The sequence below is a fragment of the Magallana gigas genome, chromosome 9, assembly GCF_963853765.1.
Source record: "Magallana gigas chromosome 9, xbMagGiga1.1, whole genome shotgun sequence".
Classification (NCBI taxonomy): Eukaryota; Metazoa; Mollusca; class Bivalvia; order Ostreida; family Ostreidae; genus Magallana; species Magallana gigas.
This window is the reverse complement of record NC_088861.1, coordinates 21437449-21455852: the sequence shown is the minus strand read 5'-3', so window position 1 is coordinate 21455852 and position 18404 is coordinate 21437449. Positions and strand designations below refer to the sequence as shown.

General features: G+C 32.6%; 1 protein-coding gene across 1 annotated transcript in view; it reads left to right on the top strand.

The window, feature by feature from the left end:
- LOC105317102 (major vault protein) overlaps positions 1–18404 on the top strand; it is a 185900-nt gene that overhangs the window by 89379 nt on the left and 78117 nt on the right. The window contains exons 11-13 of the mRNA XM_066071463.1: positions 11274–11361; positions 13519–13579; positions 17612–17706. Of these exons, the coding sequence (XP_065927535.1) occupies positions 11274–11361; positions 13519–13579; positions 17612–17706 (244 nt within the window). The remainder of the gene's footprint in view (positions 1–11273; positions 11362–13518; positions 13580–17611; positions 17707–18404) is intronic.

Genomic DNA, 18404 nt, shown 5'->3' with positions numbered 1-18404 from the left:
GGTTAATATTAAGCAAGCATCTATTATTTGTACATGTTATAGTTTTGACGTGCTGCAGTGCATAGCATACTAGTGTAAGTAAGAGCTATATATATATATATATCATGTATACCTTTTTTCCTGCTCTAATATTAAAAATAAAAGTAAAATATAACTTATATGGTATGGGAAAAACATTTAAAAAACTTTTTGGCATTGGAATACCGAGTAACACATTTATTTTATACAGAATGACAATTAAAAACACAGTGTATTTGACTTTAAACTATCAGACCTTAAGAATCCTTGTTTGTCATGTTAAAACTGTTTTGTTTTCTAAAATTTGAAAGTTAATAACATATTAAGCATAAAGACCTGTACAAAGTATGATCCATCTTGTTCACAGGAAGCTCTTGGAAAATCTAGGTTTCTTGAATTGAAAAAGTTTTCAACCAGCTTATTATAAATTTCATCCTTTCTACTGATGCCATCTTTAACACCGCAACTGAAAAAAGATACATAAACATTCTTTAGGCCTTGTAAATCTTGAGTACACACCATTGAGACATTAATTATTGTTATTAATGATATTAAAGCAATACAGAGACAGTTTAAAACCAGCCAAAAAAGGATGGACAGATTGACATATATCTGTCAGGCCTCAGACACACACATTTTATTCAAACTTCAATTTCTAAATAAAACACCATTTGTTCAGTATAAATAATAAAAATGTTTAAAATCAACTGTACCATTCATATTCAATTACTTAATTTGGAAGTGTAAATTTTCAAAATTTAGATGCAAGATATGAAAACTACAGACTATAGAATGAAAATAATAAAGGCATATGCTTTCTAAAATTGTAAATATTCTAGTAGATTAACAAAATTATATGTCCAATGACCTTATGTTATTCAGTGTACATTGACAATCATAATTTAACACTTCCCTGCCTGATTAAAGGAGCTGGTAAAATTCATTTATACATGCCATGAATTATACAACTAGCTCTCTTTTAATACAAACCTTGATGTCTTCAATGAAACATTCTTTCTGCCTCCCGCCATGAGGACTTGAAATGCATCGACCGTTTTACTGGTGGCCGCCTCAGCTGCATTATTTATGATTTCACCCAATGCTACTGTTTGCTCTTCCTTTGAACAGGAATATTCAATACTTTTAATGGCAAAAGTCCCAACAAGATCGCCTACCAGCATATTGGGGTATACGTCGAACGATGTTCCTTTAGATGGATCTGTCGAGTTGTTACAAACGATTGAAAGTCTCGAGTCTTTTGGCAAATCACCGTGTAAATCAATAAAAATATCAAGAAGAGTTCTACGGTTTTCCAGGCACAAAATTGCGTTCTTCTCTGAAATGTGCTTGCATTTTTTAACTCTTATCGCTAACAGACTCGTTGCAGCTACAGTCGCCGCCATTTTGATTTTGTAAATGTTGAAACCGGAGACGCAGAAGACAAATTTTTCCGGTAAAATCCGAAAAAAAAGTTTAGGGTCGGTAATTTGGCCGGGAAAAAAAGGGGTCGGTCGGGAAACCGGAAACACACATATTTTTTTTTTTGGCCTAATATAAAGAGGATGGAATTCAAATTGTTTTTCACTTCGGTATATTAATTGTCATAGCGGGGCTCTTCCTGACTGGTCAGTTTTCTAGTAATACAATGATATTTTCAAAGAAGTATACATGAATTAATTTCATTTAAAAGTTTACAATAAATACTGAGTAAATGCAAAAGAACTATAAGTTATTTCCCTTATATCAAAGTTTATACCAGAACTTGAACATTAATGAGTTCACATACACATTTATAAATAATAATTATATGAGATATACAACTGATATAGAAACCTTCATATACATGTACTTTGATTCAATCAAAGCTTAATTTGATCATTAATTAATTGAAACTCAGTATATTGCATTAAAATTACATTAAAAGTAAGAAACAGATTAATTAATGGAAATTAAGGAATTAGTAAGAAAACCAAGGTCAACTTACAGACGATGTCCTGAAGTCTTTCGTGATTAATTAATGAAAATAGTCAGGAGGTCAAAATATCTCGACTGGCTTAAAAAACTATTGATCTATTACTGACCAGCACAAAGAACTTCGCTGGAAAACCCTCTCAACCAATGAAAAACAAGGATCTATATCCCTTACAGAATTGCAGCAGATACTGCAAAGGCAGTATATGCTGCAACAGTGCTGCAATTATACTTAATATCTACTGCAAAAATGAAGTATATTTGCAGTACTTATTAGCATAATGTACTGCGCACCAGTATATGCTGATAATCTACTGTAAATATACTGAAAATGTGCTGCAAAAACTTTCTGTTAGTGACACACAATTACATATGCTGCTTTTGTACTGCCAATAGGCTGCATTTCTACTGCTTTATCTTTATTAAGAGATACTGGTATTAAAGGTATACTGCATTTCTGCTGCCTTATCATTATCATTCACATGACTGCCATATGGGTGTACTGCATTATCTTTATCATTTAGATACAGGCATCAAAGGTGCTGCATTTGTACTGCATTATCTTTATCATTTAAATACAGGCATCAAAGGTACTGCATTTGTACTGCATTAACTTTATCACTTAGATTCTGAAGGTATACCATATTCCGCAAATATTACAGCTCATGTACACTATAATCTGATGGTTTGTGGGAAATGCAAAATACATGTGTAAAAAAACTGTTCCAACACTGAAAAAATATACTAATAGACATGATCGATGTTTCAATAATAATAAATTTTTATAAATCTTTAAGTTCATATTAACACGTTAGTAAAAACATGGTCAGTCAGTAGCTTATGTACAACCTTCGAGATCGAAAGATGCATTCCGTTAGAATTTGAACTCCGTCGCGAAATAATATTTATAAGTGAACGGCATCACTGTAGCACACAATTAACCTCAAAGACGTTATCAATCTGTTTGGAGAATATTTCTATGACCACTGTCGCGAATGCATTAGCTTAGAAGCGATTGAAACTCCAGCAGTTACACTCTTATTCGAAGAGTCCGCCATTGTTTATAAGGTGTCAAGTCAATTCGTCGCCAATACAAAATGAATACGATCTTTAAGATGGAAAAAACTTAATTCTTTAATTTAAAGTAAAATTTAAAATGAAGATACTACTTACAAAAATAGTGCATAGTTTAAGAAACAAAGTACGATATTATATTTATTTGAGTTCCAATTATTTGATAGTTTTCAAAGACTGCAGGTTCAAAACATGAAGGGGTTAAAATTATACGGACACGACTTGTGTAAGCTGCGTACTAAACAACTCGTACGTTCCTTCAATTCTTATGGTTTGATTCTGAATATTTATTAATGACATCGTTAGTACCTTAAATTCAGTCTAATTGAAAAGAATCAATTCATTATGATCAATTAATGTTTTGTATGTTTTATATATGTTCATATCAAACCGAATCGAAAAGTCCCAATTTATCAGAATATATTGTCACCGTGTTGTTTGATTCTATAACGTCATTTCCGCCTATCACTACGCACTTTTAAACGAAGCAGACGGATCTTCAGCATGTGTTATGGAACATTAAAAAATCACAATGTTGCAGCAGTTGTAGCGAAGAAAGGTAAACTATTTATGTTGATATCACCTTGAGTGTATATGAGATAAATGTAGTTACTTTAATGGAACAAATGAACAGTTTTTGTCAAACATTTCAAAATGGCGATTTTAAAGTTAGATTTATGGCAGTAAAATTCTTTTATATTGTATAAAGTTACAAAGTTATATACTATAGCTACAACGATGGATGGATACATGTGTACAAAAAGAAAAGAAAGTAAACACAATAAGTAAAATCATTCTCTCTTTTTTTCCCTTTAGAACTAATGACTGCATGATCATGAGGAAGATGCACTTGATGCTGAATATTGATTGTTTTAAGGTAAGCAAAATAAATGATTTCACATTTGTATTAGATTTAAGCTTTGTTAAAAATCTGAGTTTGCATCAAAAGAGGGTTGAGTCATTAAATCGCCTAAATAATGAGTGCTATTTTAATATGATGTTATTATATTCTAACAAAAGATAATAAAAATTCCATTAGGTACATTGAATTTGAGTAATAATTGTAATTTATCCTCAGTATCAAAGGCTTAATTCAAATTAAAAATTTTTTTATGCTTCTGTAGCAAAGTATGAAATTGTATCCATAGGGACTTGCCAGTTCAACAAGTGAATGCTGAGGGCAGAATACCTGGCTCAAAAAGCCCTGCGAGACAACCGGAGGTGAAATATGCAGAATGGATTAAAGAAAATGACATTCTAAAATGCAGTTAGTTAATAGATTAATCATTTCAAATTGTATATCAATGCAAATTTTTTCTGTAAATTGTACAAGTCAAATTTAAGTTATAAATTATTTAAAATACATTTTTTTAAGGGTTTTTTAAGTTTTGACCTGTTCATTTTAAATATTAAAATTGTGCACCTTATTTTTTTTTCATAACTTTCATTTTATAGTTATTAAAATTCTATTGGTTTTAAAGAATCTATGGAATTATAAAAGACTGTATGTAAATGTAAATCTAACGCTTTTTATACCTCCTTCAATGCATTTATAAAAGAGTTCCATCTGTCATTTTCATTTTTTTATCTCTCTGTATAAATACAATTTTTAAATGGCCTGCATTCATTTTAAGAAACACCTAATTAGACCTAACATTTTTTAAATTAATGATGTTTTAATTTAGATATATTATTTTCATTAATTTGTTTGCAGATTTTTCAGCGCAGAACTGAGAAGTCTTGCGCTACAAGAGGGGACCTTCACCAAGCAGTGGCGGTGAAATTGACCAAAGGACCAAAAGCGGGAAAGTTAACTGTGCAGCACAGCAATGAAAGTTCATAAAGGCTTGTGTATATACTGACTATTACACATTATAAATTACTGCTTATACTATAGATAGATTTACTGTAATAACTGTAGTAACTGAAATAACCTGAAAGTTTTGTAACGTTTATACAAATATCATGAGTATTGCGAATATAGATATATTTTCAAATTATTTGTAATTAAGTGTACATGTATCTAGAGTAATTAAACCTGAAGATATTACTTTAGTTGTTATGAATAGTTGTTGTATTCTACAAAGGCTGCCAACCATATTCATAGTATATCACTATATGTCAGTAGTTTTGCTGTCCTACCGGCCAGGGTACATGAAATATCTGAAGCAAGCTGCATCTCTACTGCCAACCAAAGCTTCCATATTTGGATACACAATGCTGCTGTGCAGTACTAATTTAAATATTTGAAACATGCTGCAACTCTACTGCCAACCAAAGCTTCCATATTTGGGTATACAGTACTGCAGTGCAGTACTAATTTAAATATTTGAAACATGCTGCAACTCTACTGCCAACCAAAGCCTCCATATTTGGGTGTACAGTACTGCTGTGCAGTAGATATTTGAAACCCACTGCAACAGGTCTACTGCTTAGCAGCGCTATTTAGTACTGCAGGCCAGTAGACTGTAGAGATATTCAAGAATTCTACTGCAGGGCAGCATATACTGCCTGGCAGTATATACTGCCTGGCAGTCTTATTTGCAGTACAATTGCAGTCTTAATTAACATATTTGAAACATACTGCAAGTCTGCTGCTTCATTGTATTTTTCCATTTAAAAGCTCTGCAGTACATTTGCAGCACTACTGTAGCTCTACTGATAGTCTACTGGGATTTTATACTGATAATGTGCTGCATATGTACTGCATATATGCTGCAATTCTGTAAGGGATCCTACCCTCAGGACTTATATAAATAAGTATAATAAAAACCAAAAGTATTGTATGCTTTTATTAATTACGGAAAGTCAAAACATCGCGGATATTCAAAAACGCAAATTGTAGAAATTATTAGGTGCATTTGATATTTAATCATTTAAATAAAAACAAATTAAAAATAGCACTCTACCACATAAAAACATCCTGGTTTGTAGCCATTTGTTGTTTTTGAATAAAGATGAAAATAATGGATGGGTCTTAATAAATTACAGTGATATGCCTGTCAATACACTGACTATAATAACTCCCTAACATATGTCACTAACAACATTTTTCATTTGAGTGTATTCATCAATCAAGTGAGTAAGGTTAAAAAGTCATGGGAGTTTACGCCAGGTAAACAACAGCCGTTTATGATTTGGAAGACCAAGACAAAATATAAAGAATTGAAAGTTAGCAATGTACCTCTACAAAAAGTTTAGTTTTATATCTTGCATAGGATTTTCTTATTTTTGGTAAAAATGGTACTCCATAAAGGTCAAAGATTAAGTGTATACAAAAATAAGTGTAAAAATCGAATACTTTCCAATATTTATTTTTTGTTATTCTACCGAGGGGCCATATGGTACAATTTCTTTTAAAGGGGCATGGTCACGATTTTGGTCAAAAATTATATTTTCGATTTAAATGTTTACAATGCTTCAGTAAGGCATTTTCAAAAGGCAACTAAAATTTGAGTGTCATATTAAGACAATTAGAAATTAATGAAAATTTTTGAGAAATATTCAAAAATCAACTTCTCAAGAACTATTTGTCCAGGAGAGCTGAAACTTGTGTGGGAGCATCCTCAGGTAGTGTAAATTAAAAGTTGTAAAAATCATGATCCCTGGGGGTAGGGTGTGGCCACAATGGGGGGGGGGGTTGACATTTTTCATAAGAATATATAGAGTAAATCTTTTAAAAATCTTTTTCTCAGAAACTAATCAGCAAGGAAAGCTAAAACTTGTGTGGAAGCATCCTCAGGTAGTGTAGATTCGAAATTGTGAAAATCATGATCCCCAGGGGAAGGGTGGGGCCACAATTGGGGATCAGAAGTTTAACATAGGAATTATTGAAGGCCTATGTAAATGTCAACAATACGGTGTGTTGATGTATCTATTTCGTAAATGTCTGATATCATATCCAATACCGTCCCCTGATCACCCATCATGATCCCATGATCCATGATCATGATCCATGATCCCATGAAAATCATGACTCCCATGGGTAGGGTTGGGATGGGAAGTTTAACAGGAATATATAGAGTAAATCTTTCAAAATCTTCTTTTCAGAAACTAATTAGACTGGAAAGCTTAAACTTGTCTGGAGGCATCCTCAGGTAGTATAGATTCAAAGTTGTGAAAAACATTACCTTTGGGGTAAGGATGGGGCCAAAATAGGGGGGAGGGTTAAAAATTTTACATGTGTAAATATGTAGGGTTAATCTTTAAAAATCTTCTTTTCAGAACCTAATCAGCCAGGAAAGCTTAAACTTGTGTGGAAGCATCCTTAGGTAGTGTAGATTCAAAGTTGTGAAAAACATGACCCCCTGGGGGAAGGGTGGGGCCACAATGGAGGGAGGGGGGAGAGGGGCAACAATAGGGGAGTTGAAGTTTTACATCTATACTACTATTTTAAAATTAATAGACTCGAATTTTTGGGCTTTAATACCGAGAAATTGGAAGAATTCTGTGTTCTGTTTTATATATTTTATTAATAATATATTTTAAACATCATTGGTACTTGAAGATTACCAATTAGTTTTTATTTTTTCTCAATCAATTCTCTAATTAATAGTCAATGAAAATTCCTTTAAAAAAGTCCGGAAATCAGCTGGATTATTTGGATTTTTTACAATTTTGCGCATGCGCATCACATTCATGCTAATCACAGGGCCAGCCATTTTGATGTCTTCGAGAAAGACTGATTCTGGTTGGACCATCAGGAATATTAACTAATGAAATTGAGTTAAACATTTAATTCTATCACAATGGTTGGTCTGGTCAGAAGTTGATGTGGCTGCAGAATAAAAGTTCAGTTTGGAGAGTATTTAAGGAATTTTATTGGAATTTAAGGATGTAAGTATCGTGTGTTTAATGTGAGATTAGTGCGAATGTTTCTCGACTTGTTGCAATACTGCTGTTGTCATAGGCAATATCCCATCGTTAGCCCTGGACCGGTAAATGTTCGAGTAAAAATAAACTGGCGACTTTGAGAGAATAATGATGTGTATCTCCGCTATTTTAAGACCCATCAACTTGAAATTTGGCATAAGTGTATCTTAGACATTACTTTTCTGAAAAATACATGCATATTGCAAGTGTTGTAAAAAATAATTGATTTATTAGGCTTTTGAAGCGAGCTGGTAGTTTTTTTTATTTGGTTCAGAGTTCGACCCCTTTCTTTATTTATGGTTACATTGAAACCACAACATTGAAAGTCTAGTAGGAAAATAAAGAGTAAATCTTTAAAAATCTTATTCTCAGAAACTAATCAGCTAGGAAAGCTGAAACTTGTGTGGAAGCATCCTCAGGTAGTGTAGATTCAAAATTGTAAAAATCAAGATCCCCTGGTTAGGGTTGGGCCACAATGGGGGTGTTGATGTTTTACGAAGTAACATATAGAGTAAATCTTTTAAAAATCTTTTTCTTAGAAACTAATCAGCCAGGAAAGCTGAAACTTGTGTGGAGGCATTTTCAGGTAGTGTAGATTCAAAGTTGTAAAAATCAGATCCCCGGAGGTAGGTTGGGCTACAAAGGGGGGGGGGGGGGGGGGTTAAAGTTTAACATAGGAATATATAGAGTAAATCTTTAAAAATCTTCTTCTCAGTTACTAATCAGCCTGGAAAGCTTAAACTTGTGTGGAAGCATCCTTAGGTAGTGTAGATTCAAAGTTGTGAAGATCATGACTATTTGGGGTAGGGTGGGGCCAAAATGGGGGAGGGTTTAAAGTTTTACATAGGAATATATTAAGTTTTAAATTTTTACACAGTATTTTTATAGGCATGCCATATCGTGGGATATATTTTTGTACCAATCAGACATCAACTTCCTGTTAAATGACGACTCTGTTTTTTTTAACAAAAATTTTCAAACAAATTTTTGTCAAAGAATTCTCAACACAGTATTTGTATAGGCATGCTATATTGTGGGATGTATTTTTGTACCAACCGGACATCAAATTCCTGTTTAATGAGTACTTTGTTTATTTTTAGCCAAAATTTTCAAACAAATTTCCGTCAAAGATTTTTCAGCAACTATTTATTACAGTTGCTTGAAATTTAAACACTTTGTTTTGGCATGCCATATTGTGGGATACATTTTTGTATCAATCGGACGTCAACTTCCTGTTAAATAATGACTTTGTTTATTTTTAGCCAAAATTTTCAAAAAATTTTTCGTCAAAGATTTCTCAGCAGCTATTTCTCGCAGATGCTGTAAATTTTAACACAGTGTTTGTTTAGGCATGCCATATCGTGGGATATATTTTTGTACCAATCGGACGTCAGCTTCCTGTTAAATGAGTACTTTGTTTATTTTAGCAAAAATTTTCAAACAAATTTTCCTCAAAGATTTCTCAGCACCTATTGATCGCAGATGCTTGAAATTTTAACACACTATTTGTTTAGGCATGCCATATTGTGGAATATATTTCTGTACCAATTGGATGCCAACTATCTGTTAAATGTTGACTTTGCTGATTTTGCATATTCACATCAGAGCGGGGGTACTGTGGAATCATTAGATTTCGTGGTGGCTCAATTTTCGTTGAATTCGTGGGTACCTCGCATCCACGAATTAACATCCTCAACGAATTAATGAATTAGGGTAATAAAGTCATATATCCTTTGTAGGTTTAAGAAAATACACGAAAGTACGTCCCCACGAACCTGTCAAATTTAAGCAATCCACGAAAATTGGCCCCCACGAAATTTAATGATTCCACAGTATAACTAGTGAGCATTGGCTCACAGATATCTTGTTTTGTTAAATTTAGAGTTGCTGTACTTTAAGGGTTATTACGCAGTGTTGCTAAAATTCATGAAATGCCTTTTAATGATTATCACTAGCTGGAGGGATGTCTTTTGTTGAAATTGATATGCAGTATGTAGGCCCCTTATGATTAGAGTATACATGAGAATCAGGGGAATTAAGTAAAATGCGAAACTTGCTGCTATGACTGTTGTTTTGACTTCACACTGTGAAATTGGAAGTTACAGGTGGGAGGTAAAATAACACAAAAGGAGGTGGGTGGGACATTGTAAACTATACATCGGTAAGTTTCTGACATGTGATGGTACAACATGCACATGGTACAGAAGGTCAACCCTTTGCAGGAAATATTAGCTTGTGGAGGTCTAAAAAGCTGAAATGTAATGAAAAAAGGGTGAAATGAAATTGTCAAAATCTCAGAAAAACCACTGCGTAGAAAATTTAACACATTCAGACTAGAAATTTTCCACAGAAATTGGTGACTGGCCTAATGAGGAGAGAATTAAAGGTATAAGACTTAGTGCTGAGCTGAATGTGAACTGAGGAAGTTCTAGTTACAGAGTTTCAAAGACATTAATTCCTAGCTACAGTGAGTTGTATTAAAAAATCAAAGTACTGAAGAACTGACGGGACTTGATTTTGTCGATGTTTATTTATCTTAAAATCAATGATATGTTATTTTGCATGACAAGAACATGTAGTTTCTAATTTGTATTTGAATTACGCACATTTCTATAATATGAATTTTCGAATTATAATATTTTCGACAACAATGTCGAGAAACCCCCATATGAAACATGTTAAATAAAATTTAAAGATAAAAATTAATTCAATCAAACTATGTATCAGTAAAAAAAAATATTTCTCGAAAATTGTATGGATCCAAGCAATATTGAACTCAAGTCTCGTTCAACCAAACGCTCGGCTGACACCGTAAATCTCCGACAAGCAAGAGAGACTCTCTGCTTGTTGGAGATTTACGGAGACAGCCGAGTGTCGAGTTGAACAAGACTATATTGAACTCTGGCGTAGGAATACATACGACTACAAGAAATATCTAAATTGTTCGTACCATTTAAAATCTGACTATTTTCAAGGTATCTATAAATAAGTTTCCTTAAAAAACAATGCTTTAGCATACATTACATCGAATTTATCAATTATTTTCAAGAACTAAGTCTTGTCTGCAGCGATGATTTGTGGTGAGGTCCAAACACTGTTTCACTTTCGGTTTGTCCGAGTGGCTGCATAGGAGAGTTGATTAAAATCAACTCCCAAAAACTGTCGCATGCGACCAAATTTAGGCCAGCCGGCCTCTTGTTTCAAATTTTGTAATCCCCCTTTCCATTCCAAAGTTTTCTTTGAGTAAATTTAATAAGGTGATACAAATATTTACTTTAGAGCTGTGGAAATCAGTTGAGTAATCTGACCTTTGGCGTATTGTTATTTTATTTCGCTAGGTAAAAGAAGACGACCTGGTGATGTATGGATGTTGAGGGGCCCTCAGGAGTATGTACCTCCCATTGAGGTCAATGTCATCAAAACAAGGTAACAATGCATAAGCAATTTATATTTTTATTATCCCCTTGCGCATTCAAAGAAAACCCTCAAATGCATGTTTATCAAACTTCGTACACTTCATAAGCATGGTTAATGACAAACCATATTCATTTACAAGGAATTCTTTAATATATTTTTTTAAATATCGTTAAAATTACAACACTTAGAAATTTTATGTACGACTTCCAGTTTGTGTAAGTAAACATTTCAAATTAGCAACTTGATATTTTGTTGGATGTAGGCCCTGTAAAGGTAAGAAACAAACATTTTTAAGAAATGGGGAGTTGGAAGGATGTCCAAAGTGAATTTCCAGCTATATTTAACAAATTACTTAGAGAAGAACACATTCATAAGTCAGAAGAGACTTTGAAGAATACCATTAACAGGATTAACCGGAAAATCATTTCATGTATATTGCTGTAGATACATTATTCTTTTTAAAATATTGGGGTTAAAATTACGACATTATCTTGAATTTTCCCATAAAGCAGACAATAAATCACCAGATATTAGTTACGTTCCATTTTCAAGATGAAACTTACATTTGCCAACACTAATTGTCTAAATGCGTAATATATGTCACTATATATAGAAAATCTATAAAACTATAAAACTAAAGTTTAACACGTTTTGGATGTGTTTTCGCTAGTAATGGGAGGAATTGTACAACCAAGTGAATACACCCATCCCCTAGGATACACCCCAAAGCATGCAAGGGGATAGGAATAAACAAAATATTTTAATTCAAAGTGGTTTTTAACAAGCTAAATATTTAGTCTCTTTAATTACATGTTTATTCTAAAATAATACATTTCCCTGCACAATATTTTCATTTTGCGAGGGAATGCTAATTAGCTTTGCGGTGCCCTTGTTGACACTAAAATAATAAATCAATAAACCTGTACATGTCCACCATTCAACAATAAGACATTTTTATGCCAATTAAATTACTAGTATTGATATAATATAGTTTGTTGGGTTTTTAGTTAAATATTAAAGTCTTGTTTTGACCAGATTATAATGAAGGTAAAGTATGAGGTTGGTTTTTGTATTGTAATAACACACAATCTTTCATCCAAAATAAGATCAAGAGTTGGGTGGGTTGAGGTATCATACATAGGAGCAAAATTTTGCCCCATAAATGAAAGAAAGATAGCGTGTCTCTAGAGACTGCTATAGAGTGAGATAGCAATATGATTTTGAGTGAAATGCAGGTTGTATGGAGATACACTTTCACATGTAGCTAATTCAATTATGAATATTTGATTCTTACTGTTTTTGCATCTTTGGCCAATTATTACTTGCATTAAATTGTTCTTATTGCCAGTGTATTCGCCGTTACGTAATCAGCAACCTGCTGACTCATTGCATGGTTAATGTTTGTTTAACAATTTAAGGTGACACATGCACTTGTGTTAAACTTCTGAATCACAGTTTAATCAAGTGAGAGGATTTATCATACAAAGGTTACTTTTTTACAACAGCTGCTGGACAAATTGGCACAAAATACTTATCAAATTTAAAAGGTTGCTATTTTCAAATTTGATTAAAAGTGAATTGCATGTTTCCTGAAACTTAAAAATTGGTCTAGCATAGCAGTAAGAAAGGGGTTGATCAGTAATATATGCTGCTTAAAGAATTTAATAGGCAATAATTAGTCAACATCACAGGATGTACATATTCATGGTTTTCTACAATTGGCCTGACAGTTTTGAATTTAATGCAAAGCATACAAGAAATGTTTCTGTGAAGTAACGTGACACAGTCCGAAGTTTTCTCTTGATAGTTTTAAATTTTGGAATATATAAGGATCATCTACAAACCCACTTCATGACAAATATGAACAAAGTCCTACACTTCTTACAGTGTCAAACATATTAGTATACTGGAATAAGAAGGAAAGGAGACGAATACGTGGGTATATCCAGAAAAAAACCCAAGAATAGAGTTGGCATGAATATGAATATGTTTTAGGTGGATGACTTCAACAAAACACTTGACTTTTGACTTCTTCTAGGCCCATCTAGTGGACCTGCAGCCTTTCAGGGCTATCCCAGGTCCAAGAACAAATTTAAAATGTGATTTTCTTTGTGTATTATACTCTTAATGAACGATAATACTTATTAATAACTTTTGTTTTTGTAGAAGTAAGATTCCCTTGAGCAAGAATGAGGGTATTTACATCCAAGATTTTCAGACTGGAAAGGTATTGCTTTGAAATGCATGTTGAATATGAAAAATATGATTATGATATCAATATAAATATGTATTAAAATGGTTATAAACTCATTTAATTCATTAATAATGACTCAGTGTGTTTATTAATCTGTAATAATGCCATGTCATAAAAACATTTTCAATAAACATCAAATGAGTCGGGATATCAATACTTTGAGTACTTTGATTAAGGATATATAAATAAAATTAAAAAAGCTGTTTTTAGAGAGACTATGCAATCTTGATATTTAAGCGTTGAATCTTTATTAACCGGGTTTTCCGACGTGAAAATGGCAAGTGGGCGGGCGGCTGCCAAAAGGGTACCCTCAGTGTACAGATAACTCCTCCTACAGTTTTCGAGATAGGAAGTTCTTCTTCTGCAGATCAATTGAACATATATCAGAGGTGTGCATATTGCTAGGATATTGATTTTTGATAATTTATGAAAAAAATACCGCCTTTTGAACATTGTCATTTTGGGCAAAATATTGCATATAGAGTACCCTCATGGTACGGATAACTCCTCCTACAGTTTTCGAGATAGGAAGTTGTTCTTTTGCAGATCAATTGCACATATATCAGAGGTGTGCATATTGCTAGGATTTAGATTTCTGATAATTTATGAAAAAGCTACAAGCTCATTTTTTGGCAAAATATTGCATATAGGGTACTCCATTTCACTGGAAACGGTAGGTATTTTTTATCAATTCAGGGTTGACATGGATTATGGATACAGTTCACATAAAAGAAAACCTGGTTTGCTGTCACATTGACAGCTTTTCACTAGTTTTTTGAAAGATGTGGTCTTATAACTGTAATGGTGTGTGCATACAAATTGAATAATGCAATCTAGCGCGTTATGAAAATTCGGTTATTAAAATGGCAGGCGGGCGGGCGGGTGGGTGGGCGGCTGCCAAAAGAGTACCCTCATGGTACGGATAACTCCTCCTACAGTTTTCAAGTTAAGAAGTTGTTCTTTTGCAGATCAATTGTACATATATCAGAAGTGTGCATAATGCTAGGAATTTGATTTCCGACTATTTATGAGAAAGATACCAGCTTTTCAACTTGGTCATTTTTTGGCAAAATATTGCATATAGGGTACCCTCATTTTACGGATAACTCCTCCTACAGTTGTCAAGATAGGAAGTTGTTCTTCTGCAGATCAATTGAACATATATCAGAGGTGTGCATATTGCTAGGATATTGATTTCTGATAATTTATGAAAAAAATACCGCCTTTTGAACATTGTCATTTTGGGCAAAATATTGCATATAGAGTACCCTCATGGTACGGATAACTCCTCCTACAGTTTTCGAGATAGGAAGTTGTTCTTTTGCAGATCAATTGCACATATATCAGAGGTGTGCATATTGCTAGGATTTAGATTTCTAATAATTAATGAAAAAAATACCAGCTTTTGAACTTTGTCATTGTTTGGCAAAATATTGCATATAGGGTACTCCATTTCACTGGATACGAGTTGACATGGATTATGGATACAGTTCACATAAATGATGAATTTACTTTTGGAATCCTAAGAAATTAATTTATTGAAATCATTTTATTGTTAAAATATGTTTACATCAATGAAATATTAATCAGCGTAAGTATAATATCAGGTCGTGATCTGGCTTGAAGTCCCAAGAAGAGTAAGTCATGTTCTTCGAGAAATACTACAGGAAGACTATTCATACTTCTGAATGCAAAATATAGAGCAAATATGAGAATAATTTCATTTGTTTGCTTTGGGGAATTGGGTTATTTGGATGACGTCATAGATAAACAGCAAATGAGCAATGATGACTTAAATCAAGATTCAAGTGATAGGCATCCTCTGTACAATGATTTATGAAGATTTGATTGTTATACAATACTATTTAAAAATTGGTTGAAATCGGGGGCAGATACGAGGGTTGTCCCAAAATAGCGTAGACAAGTGGTGTTATTCAGTTAAGCGAAGACAAAAGAAGATGAAATTTGTGCCACAAAGGGTTCAAGAAATTTGCATTCAAATAATGTTTTAAAATCGAATATTGTTTGAGATTAAATTAGTGTAATGAAAGCATGTTAGATCAGAAATTCTACATGCGGCGCAATGTCAAAAACAAAAAGTTAAAATCAACATAATGAATTGAAAATTGGGCGGAAAAGTACTTTTCGAATGAAAAAATTCAAATAAAACATACACCGATATTTGATAATAATTCTATTATTTACTCAAAAAATGTTTTGGCTATAACAAAACTTTTAAATATTTTATAGCGCGTTTTGTGACAAGTTGAAAAGTTAAGTGGTAATAAAATGACGTTTTCAGCGTTTAAGGCGGCGCAGCAGTAACTGATACAATTTTGTAAAGACCATGAAATAAATCCTAAGCGGCTTTGGAAGTAAACGAAATTAACAAAATCGATGAGAAATGCGTTTTGTGAATAAGTAGTTAAACAACATTGAAAATATTTGAACAAGTATGAAGACAATAAGTGGAAAAAAGAAACCCCGAACGATATCAATGGACGTCAAAATGTTGAACGACACATTTTGGTAGGACGGACGTTAGACAACAAGTAATACAGGGCAAGTTTGGAGCCGACAGATCGTTTGTACTTAGAAAATATTTAAAAACAAAACAAAACTAGAAATATATATTGAATGTGCATGCAGAGTACATGTTCAAAGATAATATTTTTCTAAGACATTTTCGGAAATAAAACGTAAATGTTATCGTGAACGATGTGGAGGGTTTATCAACAACGTAAAACTGGAAATTTTTGACGTCGCACATCGCGCCGCCTGACAAAACTTGTTGTTACTAATTATTCATTTTCTCGAGAAATAAATAAAGTACAGATTTGAACTTTTCAGCATTGTTTGCCAAAGGGTCATTGAAGAAAACATAGAAGTCTAATGAAATTCCAGTGAACAGATTATAAATTATGTGTCCTGTCTACATTATTTTGGGACAGCCCTCGTATTTGACCACACCGCACATAGTCCTTTATCCCATGAGTGAAATCCACCGTATATTGAGAAATACATGTGAGAGATATATATATATATATATATATATATATACTGTACACGTGGAAATTTTGACGATGTGTTAATTTTGACTATGTTGGCGATTTTTATTTTCTCGTCAAAATTTCCACTCGCCAAACTTAACATCATATATAGAACGTATTAATACCAGAATTTTTTATCGGCATTATCCCGTTAGGACTTCATCAAAGTTAATGATTCATTTATGTAAATAGCTATAAAAACACGTAATATTAGCATTTAAAAAACCCATAAAATCTGATCAAGCATGTTTTAAATGCAATTATCACTCAATCGTCACAACATACTATAATAACTTTGTGCGTAATTATCATGCCGTGTTTGACCTACTTTATTACCTCAGGCAATATCGTATAGTGAATAAAAACAAAATACACAGAACAATTTTATTCCATCAAATCTGTACAGACTTTTTTTCAATCAAAGTTAACTTTTATTAATACCAACGCTTGTAAAAGAGTTCGCAAAGAAATCAAAGATAGATAACTCTTACTCTTATTCAAAAATTCGTCAAAATTAAAACTCGCCAATTGTCTCTTACGAAAAAATCGTCAAATTTTGAACTCGTCAATATAACCACGTTTACAGTATATATATATATATATATATATATATATATATATACATACATACATACATACATACACAGACACACACACACACAATATCACTGGGCACTACCATTTCTATTAACAAGCTAAAATATAGGGTGGAATTTGAATGCCGTTAATAATCAATGCACCATATATTGAAAGACTTACAAATGTTGATAACATCAGATTCTATAAAGAGAGGTGGAGAATAAACAAATCAGACCCATGTCAAGTGAAGTTTCCTTTAAGATTGAATTTTCATTCCTAATTATTTCTCCTTGGATTTTCTTTATTTGATGAAAATTAAACTTTCATAATTTTAGAAGTTTAAGGATGAAGAAAAAAATGTATATTTTTATTGCAGGTAAGAGCAGAAATGGGACCACAGTCTTACATGCTGTCGGAAGTTGAAGAATTGTGGGAAAAAAGTCTGCCAGATATCACTGAAGAGCTGCTTAAGTAATTTTAAAAGATTTTCTATATACATGGATGCAGTATTATTTTATATGTTCAGAATGAATGATTGTTGAAAATAATAGAGAAAATCAGTGAATTCACTTTAAAAATTTAAATTTAAGAAGTAAAATTTTCATTTAAAATTATATTTTTTCTACTTTCAAAGTCATTTCTGAACATGAAACATATTTATCAAACAAAAATGTTAACTTTGTAACTAGTTATTATATTTGAAATATCTTTATATGGAAAAATAACAAGAACATTTTGCGGACTTGTTATATATAAGAAATCTGAACTCTCACTGAATCTTACTTGTTACTCAAAATTTGTTTAAACATTAAAAATACTGTACCATAGTTTACCACATATCAGAGTAAACATTAATCGAGAAAAAATAAAATCTGAAAAATGAAAATGTTTGTGCCCCTTCAAGATGGCTAGACACATATTTATATATATGTCTAATTCTTATTTGGGATCTGTACAGTAATATTTTTTAAAATATAATTTTATAAAGAAGAGATTGATATTTGCTCTCACCTATTAATTATATTTTTGGGCTCAAAGTTCAAGTGAGCGTTTCTGATCACCTGTTGTGTGTCGTCCATCTGTCTGTCCCTCTGTCTGTAAACTTTTCAAACTTTTGACTTCTGCTCTATAACCACTGGGCCAAATTCAACCAAACTTATTACAAAGCA